Here is a 24,887-nt window from a genome sequence, read left to right as displayed (position 1 = left end):
GTTTGAGACTCCTCACCAAAGGTGATTAATGCGCATTTCACACCAGGCTCGAGTGAGGTAGCCCGTGAGATGCGGGGACACACTCAGGGTGGGCGGCTCATGTGATTTGGGGCCCACGAAGGGGGGTTCCGCCGAGGTCCTAAACCCATGAGATGTGGGGCCTGGGCTATGAGATAAAGGGATTAATTCGCCATACTCTAACAGTTCGAGCTTTTAGAGCAAGTAGTTAATTGTCCTGCATCACCTAGATTCCAGTGTTTACACCTTCATTGTTCCATAATGGCCATACCCCAATTGGACATGGCCCTTTTCCATAAGGCCCAATGCCCTCTAATCTAATCAAAATGTTGCTTTAGCATGGTGAGAGACTCCATCGCCATCACTTGGAATGCCTCCCTCTCTCAAAGCTAAGTTCCCATAGTCAAGGTCCTTAACAATGTGGCCTATCGATTCAAGCTGCTCCTGCCCGTTGCCCATGGCAAGCTCCACCTATGCACGCTATGCCTCCAACATTGCCATCACGTAATGGGACCTCTTCCTCTTTGGCCTGTCGACACCAACCCCCTCATTCTCATGCATGTGCTTGTTGTTGATCACCTCAGGTGCCATTGAAGAATGTCTATATCAGACTAGCACTCCAAAGATTACCAAGGATGGTCACAAATGAATTGAGAACCCATCCTCCATATACATACCTAGGAACTTTCTAGACTCTCTCCATTTGGCGATCATCCAACAGTCACAAACACTCTAAAAGCCTTTTAAAATACTTTCCACTAATCTTTCCAAGGGATCTTCTAGAATAACTCTAGAACACACATGTAGATATTTCTGAATGGGTTGGGCACAGACTTAACAAACTACTCATCAAGTCAGGTTCAGGCCTAAAACGTCTCACATGCAAGGTTCAAGTCAGCTCAAGCTTTAGGCCATGTATTTGTGGGTTAGGCTCAAGCTAATGCAAACCCCACCTAGATCCAACCCATAGGTGGTGAAATCCCATCAAGGCGTGAGTGTGTGGTGGTGTGTGTGCGTGCGTGTTAAAAAAAAAAAAAAAACCCATTGACACCCTTACAACCACCCTACCCAAGGCCAAAAGGACATGTTCCAAAGGTCATCAAACTAATCACCACGACCACTTCAAAAACCTTTCTTATTTTGGTAATTTTAATGTCCCCGAGTAATACATTTATATTATACTTCTAAGACACAACTCGGGTGGGTTGGACATGGATCATATTGAGGGTCAACCCGAGCCCAATCCGACCTCAAGAAGACCAACCCACAACCCGATTTGACCTGAATTCCAACCCAAACCAAACAGGTCCTCTATACTCAATCCAACCCAATCCAAATACATGTGATTATTCTTGACCCAACCTAACCGGAATATGCACAACCCAAACCCAACTCAAGGGTTCGGGTCAACCCAACCCAAGTTGCAACACTAATTACTACATAATAGATCGTACACCACCCCACCCTTCCTTTTTACATGGGCTCTTGGATATCAGCCATGGCAAAGGCTCGCATTGACAACACTAACAAGACGGCATGGCCAATTAGAACCATCACAAGGATGCCCCAAGGGGCAAGCAAGGAAGGTAGATTGAGGAGCATTTCCCAGGCTGTTGTTGAGCATGAGTGACACATGGTGCCAACATCATAGATATGTCACATTAATTGGAGGTCTTGACAATTACTAAAAAAACAAAGACCAAAAAACTTAAAAGAGGCCTTAACATCAGTTCCAAACTTATGACCCATTCGCAATTCAGATACACTATGATGCAATCCTGTGCCTTCTGCTCTCTTCTTACACGTCACTTTCACCTTATCATACCACATTTTTACCAGTTACACAAGAAAAGACTCACAAGAAATAGCACACAATCAAAAGCAACAATCTAGAAGAGGCCGCACATAGGACTCTAGAAGACATGAAACTAGTTTATTACTAACATCACATCAGCCTTCATCTCATAACTAGTAGCAGTGATGCATGAGCCAAACAGGAAATCTCATTGCAGAAGCACAAAGAATTAGCTCAGTCCCAACTGTAAAGACACCCTGCAGTATTCTCATTAGCAAACTGTGATAAACTGACACCCAGTGTCAAACAGGCCACACAATCAACCCTACTAGGCATGTGAAACAGTTGTCAGAGTATACCACCATACCTTATGACTACCAGCAACCACAACAAATGGGACAGCATGCCTTTGAGCTGCAAGCGCAACCATATTCAACCCAACAGGTGCTATCACCCCACCATTAGCCATAATTGCATGAGCTCCAACAATCACCTTTGTAAATAAAGATTTCGAGTTTTAAAAAAAGAAAAGAAAGAAGAATCGCAAAAAAGGGAAAATTGCCATTACAACTTACCATGTTTACTCGAGAAATCATCGCAAAAACTGCTGAATCAGTAATAACCGTGGTTTGTAAACCTTTTGTGACCAACTCTTTAGCAAGTACGTGCCCCTGGTACCTAATAGATAATACCAAGAGAAGATCAAAACAATCCAACCTCACGGATATCTTCTCACAGTTCTGTCTCTCCGCATGTGCATGTGAGAGTGAGAGTGAGAGAGAGAGAGAGAGAGAGAGAGAGAGAGAGCACTATGTGCAGACCTTGGAGCACCCTCAGCAACGAATACCCGAAAAGATCGTTTTTTCTCCTTTGCTGCACAAAGGAACTCCATCACTGTTCTTGAACGGCCCAATGTTAATATTACCTCACTGATAAAACACAAGGAAATGATGATGATGGTCTTGGAGGCAGTACTAATTGCAGCTGAAATGAAAAGTTAGCAGCAAAAACATCTACAATGGTATTCAAATGGTTATGCATTGGCCTAAATATCTCTCCTGAAAATATCAGAGAACCACTCCCGCATTTTCTAAACATGTTAAAAGCACTTCAAGAATGGCTAAAGCTGCATTTGGCTCATGGATATTTCAGCAGCAAAGATACATAATTTGTGATTTTGGAAATTTCTCATTTTAGTAGAATATACCAAAAATCATGAAATGGGTGTCTTTTGTGTTGTATTCAAAATAAAACTCTTCAATGTCCAGGCAAGTAGCATTACATGATTTTTGGAAATTATACAAAGCATAGAGATCTCAAGGAGTGAATTATTTCTACTCACACCCTAAGCTAAACATAGCCTGAGACAGCGTTCACCAATTAAGTTTTGCAATATGCTTTTTATGATTTTACAATAGATGGGAGCATTCTAAATTGTTAGCTACTTTAGCCACTTGAAATTACAAATACAGCATAGAAATATTTCTTACCAAAATAATAAATTCTTAAATGAATCATTTCCAAACTTCGTGTTAGAAAAGACAAAACAAGTATAGCTAAAAATTAAGGCAGGGCACATGCTACACAATAAGAACAATTTGTCCGCAAAAGATGGAATAAAGCAAAAAAGGCATGTCTCTTGAAGGTGGAATAGAGATGAGAAAGCTTACCCCTGGTTAGGAGTGCAGACACGCTATGTTCCATGCACGTGCATCCCATGTGTAGCCGTCCATGTTACACAATAAGCACAATTTGTCCCCAAAAGATGGAATAAAGCAAGGAGGCATGTCTCTTGAAGGTGGAATAGAGATGAGAAAGCTCACCCCTAGTTAGGAGTGCAGAAACGCGATGTTCCATGCACATGCATCCCATGTGTAGCTGTCCATGTTCAACCCCCCCCCCCCCCCTTTTATCAATCTTCAAGTGCCCTACATGTGCCACCATCCAGTGTTTGAATTATCTCCGATATTATCGAAATATCTCCGATATTATCTTTATCTCAAACTCAGCGATACCGATAACAATGTTAGTATCAGAAATTCCGGGTATTAGTAATGTATCGCTAAGTGATACCGATAACGCTGGTAGTATTAGAAATTCCGGGTATTAGTAATGTATAGCTAAGTATTTGCCAACTTATCAATATCACTAATGTAATCTAATTGCCAATATTTTCAACTATGTCAATTCTAAGTGTCGCTTGTATTGCCAATGCGTCAATATCGCCAATATTTTTGACTATGTAAAATCTAGGTGGCGCTTGTATCATAAGTGTATCGGATGATATTTCAATAATAAATTTTTTTTTCAAATTTTTTTCATGGGCACATGGTTGTATGTAGCGTTCAATTTGTCATTGATAATATTGATAATATCTCGATATTATCGATATTGCAACATGCGCGATACTGAGACCACAATCTTTCGTTTCCTTTCCAATTGTTGATGATTTCTTGGTGAAAGATCATGTGTTGTTGATAATTTGCAGTATCAATGGATGTTTGGATGGTTAAATAGGCCAAATGGGATGGTTGGACTGATTTCTTACAACAGCACATGCTTTTAAGGCCTCGTTAAATAGAAACTTGTTGTGTATGCATTCTTTTTGCAATTTTTTTCATTTCCAAATATGCAAATATATCTATTTTAACATCTCCCGAAGTTTTGATGAAAATTCCACCGTTTTTCCCATGTTTCCCCACATTTTCGGTTATCAGCGATATTATCGACAACATCGATATTGGTTCCATATCCCTGTCCAGCGAAACTTGTAGCGATACTGATACTTCAAATACTACCAACATCCATCTTAAGCTCCCCACAGCCCACATGTGCCACACCACATTTCTACTCCTGTTCCAAGGTGTTTGACAAATAGTTCACTAGTACAAGACAGTCTATCCAAGATAGCATGAGTCTAACAATCATCCAGAACACAACTTTGCTTGCATCTAAATGCCCCCCATCTCATTCAAATGTCACACAACACAAGTAATCAACACTTTAATTTTCCCACACTTACATTGCGATTTTAAAGAGTGGTAAAGAAATAAATTCAGATTTTCCCAATTTCTTCCATTTTCACCTTCAAAATCGATATTTTTTGGCTTGATGTCCATATAAGTGCATCAAACTCATGCATAATATGGACTGATTTTGTAGAATATCGCAATATACCACTGATGTGTACATCAATACTTGCAAAATATTGCTACTATAGAAAAACACAAGCACAAAAAAAAAAGTTCTATATCGATAAAATATGACACCAATTGTGTTGGTCGATACTATTGGGGTATTGAATACTACATGCTATCAATACTCCATTTTGGAAAGAGAAAGGGTTAATGTTGTTGTTACCCTAAAGAATCTCTCCGCCTCATCTTCCAATGGAAAATTGCACAAAATGGAGTTCCACTCTATCTTTTGAATGCTTGTTGGGATCAAAGATCACCATTCATCCCTATACTATTTCTTACAATTGGACAAAGAGACACTGTTGAGATAAGCCATCCCCAATAAACAAGCATGAAGACTACAGGTCCCCTTTAGGGTTTTATCTTCTTTGATGACAATACGAGTCCTTCCCTCAAACACTTCCCTACAGAGTTTGGGTGAAAAAACATAAAGCAACGGAACCGACTTAGGAACACTGCCTAGAGGTCCCTTCTCTCCAATTGATACTTTTGAAAATCTTGGTAGGGATTATGCCTCTAACCTTCATCCATGCAAAAATTTTTAAGATATCATATCATCCATTATATTTCTCAGAAAGAAGAAGAAGAAGAAAGAAAGGTATCATTCATCCTTGTTCCTCGAGCTAAGTGTATAGATTGTTGCGTACCTCTTTCCTTCAAGGCATCGGCCAAGAAATCCAATCCCTAGACTTGATCAACTTTAGCTAAAGTTACAATCAGCTTCCAACCAGCAACTTTCTTCCCATGAAGAATGTTGTTTGCTTTCCGGGCTTCGTTCATATATTGGAATCGCATAAAAGCAATCATCCAAAGTGCGTTGGTTACCATATTTCGGGGGAACCCCTTCATCTCACAATTTTTATTTTTGGAAATATGGAGCTCCTTTAAAGGTTGCCTCAGTCACTCACTCACTTGGTTGTTGGGGAGAAATAGATACTAACAGTGGACAATCTTCGTAAAAAAGGAATGGAGCATGCGGGATGTGGAGTCAAGGGATCATCTCTTCATCCACTACCCATGTGCTACTAGGTAGGGGTGCACACAGGTTAGTTCGGTCCGGTTCTGGGGTGAAACCGGAACCGAACCGTTCCTAATGGTTCTAGGATTTTCGGAACTGGAACCGGACCGTTAGCACCCTAGAACCGATCCGGAACCAGACTATTGTAAAATCCAGCCCAATTGGTAAAACCCACCATATAATCTACTAACACAAAACAAATGAGCACCACTGTGAAGGGTTAAGAATGATAAATATTTATTCAAAACTTTTCCACAAATGGAGTCACGCCCTGCAGTGTGTTTAAAAGTTGTTTCAGAAATATCCCCAGCTTGACCTCTTCCTGCATTTTTTAGATGATCGTCATGCTTTCCATGTCCATACATTTAGTTCCTTTTTTGCAGGAGACATTTGACATAGGGAGAAAACTATAGTTTTAAGGCTTATCTACCATACATGTGGCACGCATGAACATCAAGTCAGATTGTCTAAATTCTGGAGCCCATTATGGATCATTCTAACAGTCCAACTGTGGCCATTAAAATGATGGTTGAAAGAAATGATCAGCAGTCAAATTGAAGGTCAATATCGAATAATTAGTATATGTTGATCAGTGTAGTTTTTAGATAGGCTTCATCCCAAAAGAGGCACCACATCAAACATCCAACTCAATGTACATGTACATGTACACTGCTTTTGGGGCTTGGGCAACTACACACAGACGGCGAGAGAGAGGGAGACGGCGAGAGACGAGATTGGGTAGGGGCTAGGTAGCCGCACGCAGATAAGGTGAGAGACGACGTGAGAGAGGGAGACGGCGGGAGAGAGAGATAGGGTTTTTTGTTCTTTTTTTAATCTTAAGTTCGGATCCAAGGTTTGGATCCATGGTTCGGGTCAACGGTTTGGATCAACGGTTCGGTTCACGGTTTGGTTCAGTTCTACATGCCCCTAAACCGAAACCGAACTGTATCCAACGGTTTTTAAAATTTTGGAACCGGAACCGAAACTAGCGCAGTCTAGAACCGGACCAAACCGGACCGTTGGATCAGTTCTGGTCCGGTTCCACGGTTCTACCGGTTCGATGTGCACCCCTACTACTACGGTATGGGAGCTCTTTCTCAAAACTCTTAACATCTCTTGGGTCATGTCGGAATTAATGCCTTCCTTGCTAGCGACATGGCATGAAAGTGGAGTTGGGAAAGAAGGAAAAGTGGTTTCGCAGTTAGGGGCAATGGTGTGCCTATGGGCCATTTGGGGATAAAGGAACAGCAGGTGCTTTGAAAACAAAGCGGCTGCAGCGAAGGCAGTCTTTCGCAAGGCAACTCGCTGGGTGCTAGAATAAGCAGCGGAATTTAAGGAGCTAGATATTTGTATCCTCCTCACCCTTTTGGGGCGATAATTTGATATTGAGTGCTTAGTTTTTTTCTTTTACTGTATTCTTTTCCAGTTGTGGCAGCTTCTCAATAAAATAGTTACCTTTAAAAATATAAAAATAAAAATAAAAATAAAAAAATTTATCTCCACAATCTCTCCATATTCCTCGAAGGATGTATCCTTTGTTCTCCATGTCAGATCACATTTGCATGCAAAAACTAAAAAGGGGCCTTTGAATTTCTTTTCCTTGCACCTTTCACTCCCCTTCGCCGTCCTCTTCTTCAACCATAATGTTCACTTGAATTATAGAAACTCTTCTCTGCTTGGCCATATCTCTAGTACACTTAAACCATGTGTAAATTTCCTAATGAGGAGCCATCAACACTAAGCTTCCAAACCCCTGAAGGCAAACATTTCCATCAGGCCCTAATATATTGATTTAAAGAAGCATTACGAACCACCCCCAATTTCTAATAACATCGACAGCTGAAATTCTATTGAAATTTTTCCTTGATAATGACTATTTGACAATGGTACTTTCTAACCTCTGGATGATCTTCAACGCAGAAAAACTAACACCCGTCAATACAATTGTCCATTTCCCTACAACATCCTAGCAGAGCAAAAGGAAGCAAGTGCCTGAGGTTCACCCTCCTTTAGGGGCTCAAACACCCAACTTCATAAACTTCTTTGAGATTCTCTTGAAACACTCAGAGCTATAAAAAATGATTAGGAAAGCACCTTAGATTTCTCATGCCACTTCAAAATGAATGAAAGGGCAAGGGAAAGGCCCAAAGGGGCGTGGGTGGAGGTAGTAAGAAAAGACTTGATAAACTATGGTCTAACTGAAGGTATAGCCTTTGATAAGGTGGAATCGCGGAACAGGATTCATGTAGCCAACCCCAATTAGTTGGGTTAAGGCTGAGATGATGATGGTGACAATGATGATTATGTGACTTCAAAATTAATGAAAAGTGCTTAGTGGTCTATTTTACCTGTTCTTTAAATGATCTAGGTTGAGGATTTTGGTAGTCATAGCTGGCTAAGCAAAATCCCCCACCTTAGGAGGGATTAGAGAGCCCCAAATCAAAGCACGCAAGCAAAACACCTTTAATCATAAGGGCTTTGAAGAATAAACTAGCAAAGAAATCACCAATGGAGTTTCATCTCCCACACTAAGTGTTCTCCCCATGCGACACCACAAAGCATCCTCAAATGTTCACATAGTACCATGAAGTCTTCAATTTCAGAAAAAGTAGGCAGCTTGTTTAGCGAAGGGACTCACTTCATTGTTGGGTATGGTAACAGGGTCTAGTTCTGGGAAGGATGTTTGGATTGGAGACACCCAGTTGGCCAATTTTTCCCATCTTTATTCTCATAAGAAATTGCTAATGAGGCTAATGTTGCAGGCTATCATGACGACATGGGGGGTTCCATAATGTGAGGTGTCGTTCTTCAAAGGAATTTCAATAATGGGGAAATGAGGAGTTTATCATTCTTAATTCTTCACGATGCACTAGTTTGTCTAAGCTCTCTCTCTCTCTCTCTCTCTCTCTCTCTCTCTCTCTCTCTCTCTCTTCTTTTTTTTTAGGAAACCAATAACCGTTGCTATCCACGCACCAATATGTGGAAAGCCCCAGTTCTTCCCAAGGTTCAAGCCTTCGTGTGGATTGTGACAACTTATAAAATCCTAACTGTTGACAATCTTAAGAAGAGGAATATGGTGATGCTTAATGTGTGCTTTGTGTGGGAAAGATGAAGAAGTCAATTGATTACGTCTTCCCTCATTGTCAGTCCACGCAAATCATTTGGGACTGTTTCTTTGAGATGCTCGAAGTTCAGTTGTCTGCTTATAGGTCCTTTTTATGCTATTGTTGGCCCATCCATTTGTCCATTTTCAAAGTGTGGAAAACTTGTTTGGAACCTATTACCTTTCGCAATTCTTTAGGGAATTTGGAGAGAGGGAATTGCTAGAATATTCCATGGCAAAGACTCCTCTCTTGTATCTCTTAGGAGCTCCACTGTGTCTTTGGTTTTTGGGTGGGTTCTTGTATTACCCGGATTTTCAGGGACCTCTTTTGAACTTTAAAAATCCTACCCTACAGATGCATTATACATCCATGCATGAAAGCATACCCAGAGAAACAAATGCTCTATGGAGAGTGACAATATGATGAAGCATGGAAAGACTAACAAAAAACAATAATTAGAAAAAAAAAAATTTTAAATGCACGCTTCACTTGACATTGATGTCTCAGGTTCAAGCTAAGCTTACCTACCAAAATCAAACTACATGCACAAACGGAGATGATTGAGTGAGACTGAGACTGACACAATTTGTGGAATGATGACTATGCCAACTGGCACGTTTGACATTTACTCCAAACCAAACCAAGACATTTAGAGACTATATGCACCTCACATACAGAAAAGGAATTCAAGGGGATCGATCAATGTTATCTATGAAGTATAGGCTATAGAGGGAGAATACTTCTGATGAATGTGCTCCACTGCTTGTTCAGCAATCTGTTCATGGCAAGTATCAATGTCTTGTATCAGTTCATTGATAGCTTCAATAACATCATGCTTTAGTTTCCGGGTCCTTGAGTTCCTGTCACCCGCTGCAAAAGGAGAGGGTATCATGCAACATCAAGGTCCTGTAAACCATTTCAAGTATCTAAGGGTTGAAAGCCATGACAATTAATACGGTGGAATTTCTACAATTTCAACGTTCACATAATCACTTTAATTACCAAAAGAAAGTGAATAGTCAACACTGAAGGAACTGAATTCCTGAGGCAATAATAAGCTATCCATCTTTGGATATTCACTATGAAATTAGATTACCTCCAATAAGCCCAACAAAGAAAAGCAAGAGGTGAATGCCTGGATGGCTTTTACATTATATTTTACAAGGAATAAAATACTGGATAGCTTACATTTGCTTTTTCCTTCAGAGTCGCCACCTGAAGAAGAAGTGTGAGGATCAGCTGCCGAGTCAGGTATATCCTCAAGAAGGGTCTGCAACGATGGTGCACGCAAAGTGCTTCTGGAAGCAGCAGCTACAGCTGCTGCAGATAGCACTGGCTGGTCATCTCTATCAGCATCATCTTCATCATCACTTCCAGCAGATAAATTTAAGCCCCCAATAGCAGTTGTTGCTAAAGAAAGATCTTCCTCTCTAATTATATGCAAGACACGCCTCACAATGTTCCCAACAGCGAGTTCTGCAATCACATTACCCAAAGGCAACACAGTTATAGAATATAACCCAAGGACACAAACCCATGTATTTGGACTACAATATTGTGCATCAGTGCCAGACATGGCAACCACAAATCATGGTTTAAAATATCATCCAACACAAGTAGGTTTGGTCGAAGTCTTATCAGTTTCGGTACAGAAAAAATGGATCAGCAGATTGAAATGGGACCAAAACAAACTGATAAGGGGAGAGTCAAAACGGTTTCACTCCCCCGGTGCGTCACATGCCAAAACTGCTATTTAAATACATGCCCCATGTAAACTCAATTACAAATGCATTCATGCAACTGCAGGTTAGATTGTTAAAAAGTACCCTTTTTTAATACCACATATACAGCAGCCTACACAACGAAGTTGAAAGGTCGAGTTTTGCAGATTATGCCACATTGATCATCTTTGTGCTCATATATTAATAACAACAATAATACATCTTTTTCATTAGTTGATAGCAAAACAATATTTGCCAGTCTCTGTCAACATAATTTCATGACGAGAAATTGTCATCTATTATAAAATGATTCCTTAATTCGGTAAGGAAAAAACATACCAACAGGGTTCGCAGCAATTAGCTGCTCTCCTACTGCCTTTACAGCCTCTATCAGAGCCGAAGCCTGGTTTGTATGCGGAACTCTCTGCTGAGAGATCACCGATCGAAGCAGAACGGCCGTGTGTCTAGCTGTCGCATGTGATCCCTCGATCTTGCTGCAATTCAAAACATAAACAAGATTACATGGTGTTATATGATGTTTGATAAAAAGATGTGTTTTATTGTTCGACCCCAGGAACAGTGCAGGCAGGGTGCATCTTTAGTAAACTAAGTATGCCATTCATCCAGTGGGCCTCATCATGGGATAGCCCATGCCACAGTATCTCCCCAATCAGATTATCCTAGCCATCCAATTACTCTCTGCAAATGGTCAGTTACAGCGAATGGTCTGCATTCAATTGGAAATTATCAGAAATATTGGATAGTCCAATGTGGACGAATATTGGGGTATCTCCCATCGACAATGTGCCCCACCGTATGGACTGTTTGGATAACTAGAAGGTGAGCCACGTCTCATGCATACAGTTTCTTTGATAAGAAAATTGCTCAATCGAACAATGCATATTTCCTCTTACAGCTCTAACACAAACTCAGAAAGCGATATCTGGACCCACACTGATTGACACATAAACCCTCTATTTTCTACTTTTGGTAATGCATATGTGATGCAGGACAATTAACCACTTGCTCTAAAAGCTCAAACTGTTAGAGCATGGCGAATTAATCCCTCTATCTCATAGCCCAGGCCCCACATCTCATGGGTTAGGACCTCGCCGAACCACCCTCGTGGGCCCCAAATCACATGGGTACTGCCTCCCACAGGTGGGGCCTGCCTCACATGGGCTGCCCACCCCAAGTGTGTCCCCGCATCCCACAGGCTACCCCACTCGAGCCCGGTGTGAAAATGCCCCTGCATTAATATGTAAACTTTGTACTATTGTACAAGAAAAATTACATCGGATTGTGTATCTATCAATATGGGTGGGTGTAAATATTAACTCCCAATAAAATTTCAGGTGGAAAAAAATGATATTTACACCCCTGTTTTTGATACCTACACCCCAAACATCCATACGCATTGTAATGGTTATAAGCAAAATATTATAAGAAAATAGAGATGGGAAATCTCAGAAGAATGAGGAAACCGAGTTACCGTTTCTTGAGCTTGGCGACGAACTCATTAACGAGAGCATGCGTGTCTGGCATCGTTGAGAGACCAAATCGATGGCTGAGATTCCGCTCCGCAGAGTAGAATTAATTGTTGTGTGATCGGTTGTAAGATCAAAGGATTCTGGAAAACGTAAAACCCTAGTTTTGGGTTTGTGAGAAAGAAGAACGGGGAATTCCCAGAGAGAGAGAGAGATTTGGTTCGGCAAGCAGGGATTTTGGGGATGGGGTTTTGAGGTTAGCAAGCCCCACACGCACCTTGACGCACAGAACACGTGTCAAACAGGCAAGCGTGTGAGAAATCTGGGCACTAGGTTAGGTGGACCACACTAGTAATACGAAATCAGGTGCCTCCGACCGATTTTTAATCCCTCCCCACCATGGATGCAAGTCAGCGACTAGGCGTTTGCGAGAAATTTACGGCTGTGGACCCCACCTTTTATCCGGTGGTTTTTATGATGCAATGCAGACTTAACATACGCACTTAGACCTCCTCGTACGGTCACCGAATTTGAGGACGAAAATACCCCTGCCTTCCTCTGGCTGGCGTGCATAGACGAGCGCTGACGTACGGTCCGGCGATGGGACCTCAGGTGGGGCCCACTGTGATGTTTGTGAGAAATCCTCCCCGTCCAAGTTCATTCATAGGGTCACAAAGACCTGGATGAAGAGGAAAAACAAATTTCATAATGATCCAAAACTTCTATGGCCACTAAAAGGGTTTCAATGGTAGACATTCAATTACCCACTGCCATTTACAGTGTGGTCCACTTGATAGCTAGATCTGTCTTATTTTTCATCTCAAGCCTTAATACAAGTTCGCCAAATAGATAGACAGTTTGGATATAACACATACCTCATAATAGGACCCACAAAAATCGGTGAGGATTACAACCAAGAATAAAGAAAAAAAATAAAGAACCAGCGGATTGGGGTCGACCAGGTTGGGGCATGGTCGATTGGGTCAGAGCTGGGCCTATGGCTATGGATTATAACCGTGGCCATAATTGGAATGCTATACAATTTTTTCTCTTTTTTTAATTTTTTTTAATTTTATTTTTTACATGGAGAACTTTTTCCCCTTTACATTTTTCTCTAATACATAACTATGTAAATATGTATATATAAGTATATAAAAATATTTTTCTATCTTTTAATTCATTTCCTTGTCTATTTATTTAACAAGCATATTTCCTAAACTATAACGATTTACTTAACTTACCACATATGATTTTGAGGTAGGAGAAGCTAATTTAGCCAACCAACCTAGTTATTTTCCAATATCATATTGGATTGGAAAACCTCTTTTGACTCTTCTTTTCAACTATAAATGATAGAATTCTCCATTGCGATATATTAAAAACGATCGCTTTGAGAAAACATTGAGTGGGGCAAATTAGAAAATTGATCAAGGGAAACATGAAATTGAGCAGGGTAAACATGAAATTAGGTCTGAAAGTCGGGCGGGTTGGTTCGGGTTGGTGCTCAACCCTAACCCAACCCAAGGTTCCCATACCTAAACCTTGACCCAACCCAACCTAATCTTGGGTTGGAAATTCTCAACCCAAGCCCAATCCAAGAGGGCTCAACGGGTTAATTGGGTTGGTCGGGTGTATACGTGCTAATATTTTCGTTATTACAATAATTTATTATATTTCAATATATGACTTACTTTTTGTATGTATGATTTTATTAACTATACACGTGATCATTCATCATAATGAACTTCATCTTTGTCTTTAAAAAACCAAGCTAAAATATAGGACTACTCCCTTAAAAAGCCATGTAGCATAACACACAATCTATTTAGGAGAGAGAAATTCGGCATGTCTTGTTAGCTTGAGTCACTGGAAATGATGTGGACAAATGCGACCCGACATCACTAGTGTACCTTTTACACAAACAATCCACACTCAATTATAATTTATGAGTAACTAATATATTGATTGGGTTCGGGTTGAGTCGAGCAACATGAGACCTCAACCCAAGCCCAACCTAAGTTTTATTGGGTTGGTGTTTGTATAGCCCAAGCTTGAGATCGGACCCGATATATCCTGCCCAAGCCCAACCCAATCTCGGGTCAGTTGGGTTGAACTTGCCCAACTTTCAGCTGTACATGAAATTGAGCGGGGCAAACTAGAAATTCCACGGGACAAACATGAAATTAAGCGGGGCAAACATGAAAATCAGCTAAGCAAACATGAAATTGAGCAGGGGAAACTAGAAAATCAGCGGGGCAAACATGAAATTGAGCGGGTGAAATTAGAAAATTAGCGAGACAAACTAGGAAATCAGTGGGGTAAACTAGAAAATCAGCGGGGCAAACCAGGAAATCAGTAGGGCAGACATGAAATTGAGCGGGGGAAACTAGAAAATCAGCGGGACAAACATAAAAATCAGCGGGGCAAACATGAAAATCAACAGGGGAAACTAGAAAATCAGCGGGGCAAACTAAGAAATTAGCGGGGCAAACATGAAATTGAACGGGGCAAATATGAAATTGAGCAAGGGCAAACTAAACAATCAACTGGGCAAACTTAACAGATAATTTCATGGCTTGAGCCGATAAATCTAAACGTATCCAATGTTCAAATGGACCACACCAAATGAAATTTTGAATTGAACTTCTAATGTTGATCATTTCTTAGGGGCTACAGAAGTTTTGGATCAAGCTTATAATTGTTTTTTCTATTAATCCATGTCTGTATAATCTTATGAATAGGTTTGATAACAAACAAACATCACTGTTGGGCCCACTATGGTTTCAACGGTGGAAATCATTATGCCCACTAAATCCCGTGGTATGATCCACTTGATCTTTTGATATACTTCAATTTAGGGCCAAACTACTAAAATTAGATGGAAAAATGTATGGACGGCGTGGATATACTACATACATTCAATGTGGGGCCAACCGAGTTTACTTAGTACAATGGGAGCGTACTGACTAACTCAGTACGCAATCCGATTACGCTTGCTACACTACACAATGATGTTTTATTTGTAATACATCATGTTCAATACTCCTCCATTTTCATCAGAATATGTATACACCAAAATCCCATATGTAGGAGGAAACCTAGACATTACGCTCATTCAACACTGTTTCCTGTAATGTGGTAAACTTGAGATTTGAATATACCTCATTTTTTGTCTCATACAATAAAATGATCCAGAAAAATATATGGACAGCATGGATGAAAAGCATACATCATGGTGGGGTCCACAGACCACCGACGATCCACCGTTGGCGGGTGGCAGGCGGAGTAGTCAATCCGTTTATGTGAAAAGGAGGGGTATTTTTGTCCTCGAATTTGTCGCCCCTACGAGGAGGTTTAAGTGCATATGTTAAGTTTGTATTGCTTCAAGAATATCTAATGGATAAAGGGTGGGGTCCACAGTCGTAAATTTCTCCGGCGTTTGCATCTGAAAACTGGGCGAGGACTACCCCACCAGGTCTTGGTCTGTGGGGCCCACCATGATGTTTTTATGTTATCCACGCCGTTCATCCAATTTGAAATTTCATTGTATGGTATGAATCCCTAAAATGAGGCAGATCAAAGGACTAAGTGAACCACGCGACAGGAAGAGTGGTAACATAAGTACCCACGGTTGAAAGCTTTCCTAGGCCACGGCCATGTTTATTTGCCATCCAAACCTGTTCACAAGGTCAGACAGCCGATGAAGATAAAACATAAATATAAGCTGGATCCAAAACTTCCATGCTCCATCAGGTCATTTAAATATCAGCTGGATCCAAAACTTCCATGCTCCATCAGGTCATTTTAGAGTAGGTGATCCATCTTACTTTTTCATGCGGTGGTGTGGTGTGGTCGCACCTAGGCTTAGTTTTGGCCATGCCATAATATGATTTTGGAAAGACGGTCCGGATAAAACACATACATCAAGGACTCACATAGCTCTTCTTAGGACTGTCTGTCTCTAATTAGGTGGCAGTGGGCTAGTACCAAATTGGTTCCCTCACAATGGAAGTGAATTGCCTCTGACCAAGCATGATGCCCAAAGCTATGTGGGGCCAAAGAATGTCTTGTCAAATCCACTTCATCCATTTGATTTGAAAGACTAATATAACAAGGTTATAAAAATTGGCCATCCAAGACTCAATTGTAACATAGAATTAAATAGCGAGAACATAAGCATACGTTGTTGACACTTTCCTATACTTATATGCCATCGAACACTTAATGGAGGTTATTAACGCTTATAAACTGCATGATATAGTTGTGCGTAAATCAAGTCAACTTGATTAAGTCACCTGACTTGGTTCGATAAAGCTTGATTCGACTCAGCTCTCGAAGATGGGTTTGGACTGAGTTGAGCAAATTTTTTGGAGCTCGAAAAAATTTGAGCTAAGTACGAGTTGGATTGAACTTGACTCGACTTGGCCCGGTCTTTGGCCTGAACCCAACTTAGATCAAGTTCAATTTGTTTGATCTTATATAAATACCAGTCAATCGTCCAGAACCTTAATTTCAAAAAACAAAAACCCCTCTTAGCCATTTCTCCTCTCTGTCCAGCGCACGTCCATGACCCATCACCCTTTTCTCCTCTCTCTCTAGTGCCCATCCGACAGCTAGACCCTAACCTACCATTCCACCTATTTCTCTCTTCCTCTCAATCCAAAGCCCCGACCAAGCCCTATGATCTGGTGAGCACCAAGTCGAGCCCCTCCTCCAGTACTCTTTCACTCACTCTCCCTCCTCGTCTCTCTCTACTTGCCACTTCCCCTTGCCCCGCTGGCCACTGTCCATGATTGGCAACCCGATCTCAAAAGTCAGCTCGAAAGCATAAACTTGAACTTGACTTGAGCTGGCCCGAGCTATGGACCAAATTGAGGCAAGTTGGACAGTCAGACTCAATGACCAAGTTGAGCCAACTTCAAGCTGGGATTAGCCGTTGGTCAATTCGAGTTGAGCACTCAACTCACTCGTTTCGACTCATATACAACTCTACTACATAAGCAAATATCATCCTCATACAAAAACTTCTACCACCCCAGGGCATTTGATCCCCACAATCTAGTAGGGTATGGCCCACGTGAGTTTTGAAATTGCCTGAATTTTAAATTCCTATCTTATTATGGTATTTCATAATAGATGGATGGAGTAAGATTTGTCACGGGCATCTTTGTGACCTTGTAGAGGCCAGGCAAAGGTATATATATGAACTCGGGGTGGGGAAATCAGCACATAAGATGTGGATTTGGTACCCCTCCCACCAATAACTAGCTAGATAGAAGGTCCGCCCATTGTGATATATGTGTTTTCTCCAAGCCATGTATTCATTTTGAAAGATTATTTTAGAACATAAACCCAAATTTGTTCATTTTGAAATATTATTTTAGGGCCCTGGATGAGTGGATTGGAAGGGATTGACTGGTATAGGGTGGATGGCTAGGATTTCAAGGCAATGATGGTTTTGTCAGTGGATTGTCCTAAGATCCATGGGATTGTTATATCCCGGGATTGCTATATCAAATCTATTTGGCACGCCCCACCAATCCTGGGATTAAACCTCTTCATCCCTTCCAATCCCTCCAACCGAACACATCCCTGGCAAATTCGAACGGATTAGGGTGGATTGGATGGGATTTAAAGGGAATGATGGTGTTGTCAGTGGATTGTCTTAAGATCCATGGGATTGCTAAATCCGGGGATCAGATCGCCCGGTCTGTTTAGCACGCCTGGCCAATCCTGAGATTTAACTTCCAATCCCTTCCAATACCATCTAATCCCTTCCAGTCCGCCAGGCCAAACGGCCCCTTAGGACATAAGCCCAAAAAGGTGGATTGAAGGCTAGAGTTGACCACACCATGGGACCTCACCATTGAAACCTTCCTAAGGTTCATTATAATGTTTATTTGTCATACAACCTGCTCATAAGATCACATAAACTTAAGTGAAATCATAAATATCAACTTGACCCATAACTTCTGTTACCGAAAGATTTTAGAGAGAGGCATTTAATCGTTACTGTTTTTTTATGAACGGTTTACTTAAGCTTAATGGTGGAAGGGAAGAAAACGACAACCGTCCATGACGTGTGGCCCACTTTTGATTGCTCGACCCTCTCGAAAGTTGCGTTGATGGGATGATCCTAGCCATTCGATCAATGATTATGAAGGCAGAGAATATTTATTATATTAAAAAAAATAAATTTTGCCTCATTGATGTGGATCCTCCATCACGCGAGGACACACCTTTTACTGCTTTCATTCTAATTTGAATCTCATCCGTCCAATCAACATTTTATGAAATGGTGATATAGATTACCCGCCTTCAATTACGGATCCAACCTTTAAAAAAATAGATTTGATAAGATACTCTGAAGATCCAAACCGAAATTGGGCCAAATTTATTATACCGGAAATTGTTTGATCATAATGGCCTACGTTTTAATTGTCCATCCCTCTCAAAAATTAACTAGGCTATCCATCCCAACAATGGCTTGGAAAATGGACGGCCCTTATTAATTACGTGAAAAAACATAGTTCATTTGAACCTTGCACCCATGTGAGATCTACCTTTGATTTCCTTGACATTCCTCTCAGCCGTCACTTTGTGTGGATGATCATGACTATCGAATCAATGCTAGGAAGAAAGAAAAAAAAACAATAAAGTGCAAAGGGATGGACAGGAAGCCATTCTCCAACTTTTGGTGGAGAATCATTCCCCGCATAAAAACTAGACCGCCTACATTGAGTCAAACCATCAGATGTTCCTAATGGGGCATCTGCCTGATGAGGGGACCATCTTGATTTTTGAGTATATCCCCCTTCTTTTTTATTTTATGCGAGCGGATTAGGTGCTGTCCTGGCCTTGATGTATGTATTACATATCTATGCCGTTCAGCTGTTTTTCTAAATCATTGTAGGTTATGACCCCAAAAATGAAATAGATCCACGCCAAAGGAAACAGTGATCATTGACCATTAAAAACTTCTCGTGGGTCACAGAGATTTTGGATCAAGCTTATATTTATATTTATTTTTTATTTTTTTATTCATCCTGGTTTGTGGGACCTTATCAACAGATTGGATAGCAAATAAACACTACGGAAACATTAAGATGAGGCTTGGGAAGTTTTTAGTGGTGACACATTCAATCACCACTGTTTCCTACAAAATGATCCACTTGAGATTTGCACCTACTTCTTTTTTTTTTGGCTCATGACATAAAATGATATGGCAAAATGGATGGACAACATGGATGTAGATTACATATATCGTGGTGGCCCATGATGGGGCTATAGGTACTCCGCTCCCACCTTTTACATGAATGTTCTATGCATACTTGAGGTCACAAAGGTTTTGCATCAAGCTGATATTCATTTTTTTTCCCTTTAGATTTGTGGGACCTTATCAACAGGTTGGATGGCAAATAAACATTAATATGGGCCCTGGGAAGTTTGTCCGGCTTTAAGGACATTTTTTTAAAACTCATCGTAACATAATATATTTGTTCAGCTTTTAGTTTATATATGTGGAGTACTCCAATGTTCAATTATCCAAAATGTAAATAGAATGGGACCCATTATTAATAATTGATGCACCTAAAATCCCCATGATCAGTAAATCTTAGCTCTAAGATATGTGGTCTTTTAATTGCATAGGAACTATTAGTTTCTGTTTTTTTTTTTTTAAATTTTTAGTCAGCTACAAGTAGGGGGAATTTTTGTTGCAGAAACCTTTAGTAGTAGGGCCCATAATACCAATGGTTTGAATATCATAACAATAGCATCCACTATTATAAATAATCAAACCAGTATTATTGCAGTCTCTCCACCTAGCAATACATGGTACCTTTTTCTTTGCATCGAGTTTTCATGGCCTAGCACTCGCCCATCTCTATGTACATACACATGGTAGGAAAAGTAATCTCATTAAAGGATGTTACAAGTATAGTGTTTCAATGGATAACCACAAAATGGAAAGTCTTGCTTAATGTTCATTTTAAGTGAGAAAAAACATTTAATGTCTTTGTTTTCCTTAGATCGTTTGATCATTTAATATCATGTGTGCTCATATTTTATCCTGTCTGTAATAATACATTTGTTTGATTTTATGGTGCTAATAACTTAAGCAATGGTTTTGAAAATAGATGGTTCCTATTTATGTTTTTTGAAAATGGCCATCATTTAGACCCTATATCATGTAGTGTTACGTCCCAAAATCCAGATGCATGACTAGAGTTACTCAAAACCCGAATCTAAAGTCCATAAGTTTACTTAATTAGTACTCGTTAGGTTTCATGTAATTCCAACAATTTCAATTGATATTTAGAGTCATATAAAAGAAAGTACTACAAAAATAATTCTCATTGATGTAACATTCACCAATTCCGTTCTCAATTATTAATTACCCTCTTTGTTACATTGAATTTCATATATAAACTAGGCTTAATGGACAAAAATGAAAACTAGTAATAGAGTCCAGCTTACTTGTAATATTCCAACTGGGCATTTGAAAACTTATTAAATTAAAGTAAGCATAGCATCCCAATAAGATCACATCATACCCATTGGATTAAATATGGGTCAATGAGATAACATAATATTACAAATCTTCAATATAATTAACCATATGAAAGACTAAATGGTGGTAGAATATAATAACTAGTGACTCCTTGAAACCCTAGTTCTCTCTTGTGTCATAGAGGAAGAAAAGCCTAGATAGAAAAACATAAGCTTGGACGTTCTCACCCTTGGTATCACTTATATAAAGAGAGATCATATTCTCATCTCTACTTCCTCCACACATCACACGTTTCAGGTGTGGAAGCTCCATTGCGGGGACAACTCATGCGTCTCACTAGCCATATTCTAGAGGTTGACACTGGGCACTCATTCTCTCTTATACATAAGATGGATAGAGAAGAGACTTCATAGTTGAAGACACATCATAGACAAAAGGCAATTTCTCAATGCCACCGATAAGGTAAATACTAATTATGTGATTGTGGTTTTGCTTTGCTAAAAACTCAATAATATATTAATATGAATTCTTAAGTCTATAAAACTAAAATATTGATATTACCTTTCGCAATGTTTCAAAAATCTTAATAAAGCTAAAGAGTTCCAAATCTAGTCCAATGATGGGTTGAGCTTGTCGGGTGGGTCAAATGGCCCATTGTCTTCCTTAAATACATTTGCATATACAATATAACCACTTCCAACTTTGAAGAATGTGGTTCGTAATAGGATGATTTGAACCATTGTTCTTATGTCCACAACTTTGGATAGTTCATAAAAATCACCTTTATTAGGTCAGTGTCAACCTCGTAATTTTGATCTACAAGGCAATGATCCTGATACGGATGAAGTGGTCTATGAAGTGACGGAGAGCACAAATTTTATTTATTTATTTTTTAAAAAAAGAACTAGTAGAGAGATACATGTTATTTTGGATTAAAGGTAAAGTAGTGGAATGCAAGGACAAGTAAAAAAAATAACAATAGTGCAAAGTAAATAGACTTCTATGTTAGGAAATGTAAACCCTTTTGTACTTATTTATTTTAGTAAAGCATCAACCAAAAAAGTAATCTTGTTTCTCCATTTGACTTTTGGAAAAAATAGTATACACCTTCCATAACGGAGGAGGTAAGCAAAATGCAAACACTTTGCCATAGCATCCATTGCTTTGTAAACACGTATAAACATCCTATGTTGCATTCCCATTGCGCATTGTATATAAACAATTATAATTGAAAATATAGAGAAGAGATGGTTTTTGCTGATTAGCACAACCATTAACATTTAAGTCATCCACATTGGGAAAAAGCCAGCCAAACAGTCTCCATTGGCACATTACTTTGCAATGTGTAATAAAGGGTTGTTTGGCACCATGAAAAACAATGTTAATTGGCGACAATAGGTCGTAAAAGCAAAAGGCAAGTGCAATAGACTTACGATGGTGGTAAACGGAATCTCATTATCACTGCTTTGCATGTTTTCCTATTACATGTATTACATTATCATGACTTCAACAATTGGCAGTTATCACTGGGATGTTTAAAGTGAAATCCACGCCAAAGGAAACAATTGGGAAAAGGATGTCCACCCTTATTTTTAGGGCTCACTGTGATGGTTATATAAAATCTCCCTTAACCATTAGATGTAAAGTTAAAAGGTAGGTCTTAGGACAAAAGGTCAAGCCCGTCATTGATTAAGGTGGGGAGCACGAAATGAAACAATTCGAAGCATGCACATTACTATTTCCCTTTGTATGGCCCACCTGAATCATAGATCCATCGAAATGATTTTTGAGCCCTATAGCTAAAGTAGGTGATGCACCTTATAATTTGGCATGTATTTTATATAAACATCACAGTGAGCCATGCTTGCGAAATTTTCAAGCTTGTTCTGGTTTACATCCAAGACTTGCATGAAATGCCTAAATTAAACTTTGTGAATTAGTGGGTCCCATTGTGATGTTCAAATGAAATCTACTTCAATCACCTAGTGTGTCGACCCATCTTAGCCGTAGGGCTCAAAAATCAAATCAGTTTGTGACACAGGTGGAACATACAAAGGGAAACAATCGAGAGAGAAGGATGTCCCATATACTGTTTTCAATTGAATGGTCCACCTAAACCACAAACCAAGTTGATTTTTTATTTCTAAGTCCTTTGTCTAAAATAGAGCAACGCACCTAGTGATCGGAGTGGATTTCAATTTAAACATTATAGTGGGCCACACTTATGAATTGCTGGAATTGGAGTGATGCATCCCACAGGGTATCGTGAGAAGGTTTTGGATTCAATGCCAGACAAGACTTACGATTTTCATTCACATAAATTTCATGTTGATTAATATAATACGTGAGTTAGATGATCTCTCCATGGCAAGTTGTCCTTGTGATGAATGTCTGATGAATCTATACCTTTTGCTTGCCACAATTACAGAAATCTTAGTGGAGACGTTACAAGTTTTACTGCATTGAATGCAACATGACGATGTAGCCAGTTAAATTGCAACAGGTTGGATTTTCGTGGCAAGTAGGCGATCCAGATTTCCCCTTTTATATTTTTTACCCATTTTTCTTTAGCTAAATGGCAAATGGGCCGCAATGTCAGTGGGCCATCGGTGAAAAACCTCCTCTCGGCAACGATCCTAACCCCATGAGTAGCATCTCACAAATAGACAGTCCGGAAGAAAGACAAGAGCGATCCACGTCAAACTTAAAAATACGCCAAGGATCCGATGAGTATATTCTTCCAAAACCGAAAACACCTAGAACAACCATCATCCAGTGTGGGGCCTATCAAATCAACGGTCTTGATCTCTGAACCGTGGCCCCTCTTACATAAAACTAATACCGAAGTGCCATGCAAATCGTCCGGCCAAGATATTCGTAATAATTCCGTTGGCATTTCGTAAGCAAGAGTCACATGGTACTCAGCTATCAAACGACGCTTGATACGCAGGTACTCAGATATGTTAAACGTTGCATATATTACCAAAATAAAACCGTCTAAATTGTGGAAGCCATTGTTTATAACCTAAATCACCAAAATCAGATAGGTTGAAGAATTCTGAACTCTGATTCGTGGACACTTGTATCTTGAAATAGGACCGTTGGATTTATTTCATCCTTAGCCGTTCAAACAATGTCCACCTATCAGACAATCAGCTAACAACTAATACAAGCTTTTAGTTCACGATAAACCTACACTAAGAACCATAATCTGAACCGTTTAACTTGACGTAAGTAATGCATGAGTGCCTGCATATCATCTATCACACTCGGCCAGAGTATATTAAAAAGCCAGCAAAGCAGCTACCCATGAAAACCGTGACTCACAGCCAGCCAGAGCGCGTGTAATTAACACCTGACAGCATTTCCGGTCTTCTGTCAGTCGCACTCTTCCGTTGGCTTGGCGCCTCCCCCTTCAATTTTTCTTTAGAAATACCGATTCCACTCGCTCGTGTGCATCTTGAAAGTTCACTTGCTTCAAATATTTAAACTAAGAAAACATTCGAAGGATCTGATCTGTTCATAAGTCCATACATGATTATTTAATTATATAACATGAAATTCAGAAAGATATAATTCTTATTTGATCGAATGTTTAGAAAAATAAATAACGGTTTATATTAATTGATTAATGGTCCAAAATCATTGTAATTTTTCTCTATATATGAGAATTATATCAGCCTGATATTTTTTATATGAAATATCAATGTAAGGGACAATCTGAAACAAGGATACGATTTTCCACACGTACTTTTTATTTACACGTGTGATGCGAAGGATTTAATATTTTCTCGAATTTCTCTCATTTTCGTCACGACCGTACGTTTTCAGTCCCTCGATTTGAAACTTCAAGGAATCGGCGGGAGAACCTCTTTCGTCTTTTCCCGAGGCCACGCTCCCCTCTCTTCACTGTCTCTTTCTTTCTACTCTCTCAATTCTCAGACAAACCAACAGCCCATAACCGTACACGTGGCAAGGTATGAGTAGATCAAGACCGTACATATAATAAAATGTACCATGGTGGTCTATGTTTGA

General features: G+C 39.8%; 1 protein-coding gene across 5 annotated transcripts in view; it reads right to left on the bottom strand.

Annotated features, from left to right (window-relative positions):
- The window catches only part of LOC131250749 (uncharacterized), an 87,303-nt gene extending 74,563 nt beyond the window's left edge, over positions 1-12,740 (bottom strand). For 2 of the 5 annotated variants that reach the window (XM_058251038.1, XM_058251037.1), the window contains exons 1-7: positions 12,346-12,737; positions 11,193-11,347; positions 10,321-10,608; positions 9,873-10,002; positions 2,635-2,742; positions 2,389-2,491; positions 2,181-2,306 (exon numbers count right to left, since the gene is read on the bottom strand). In XM_058251038.1, the coding sequence (XP_058107021.1) occupies positions 2,181-2,306; positions 2,389-2,491; positions 2,635-2,742; positions 9,873-10,002; positions 10,321-10,608; positions 11,193-11,347; positions 12,346-12,398 (963 nt within the window). In that variant the 5' untranslated portion in view covers positions 12,399-12,737. Of the gene's footprint in view, positions 1-2,180; positions 2,307-2,388; positions 2,492-2,634; positions 2,743-9,872; positions 10,003-10,320; positions 10,609-11,192; positions 11,348-12,345 lie in introns of all 5 variants that reach the window. The other 3 variants (XM_058251036.1, XM_058251039.1, XM_058251040.1) reach the window with 3 other exon arrangements.
- Positions 12,741-24,887: the final 12,147 nt, after the last annotated feature.

The sequence above is a fragment of the Magnolia sinica genome, chromosome 7 (genome assembly GCF_029962835.1).
Source record: "Magnolia sinica isolate HGM2019 chromosome 7, MsV1, whole genome shotgun sequence".
NCBI classification, from domain to species: domain Eukaryota; kingdom Viridiplantae; phylum Streptophyta; class Magnoliopsida; order Magnoliales; family Magnoliaceae; genus Magnolia; species Magnolia sinica.
The sequence above is the reverse complement of the archived record's forward strand: the minus strand, read 5'-3'. Positions and strand labels throughout refer to the sequence as shown.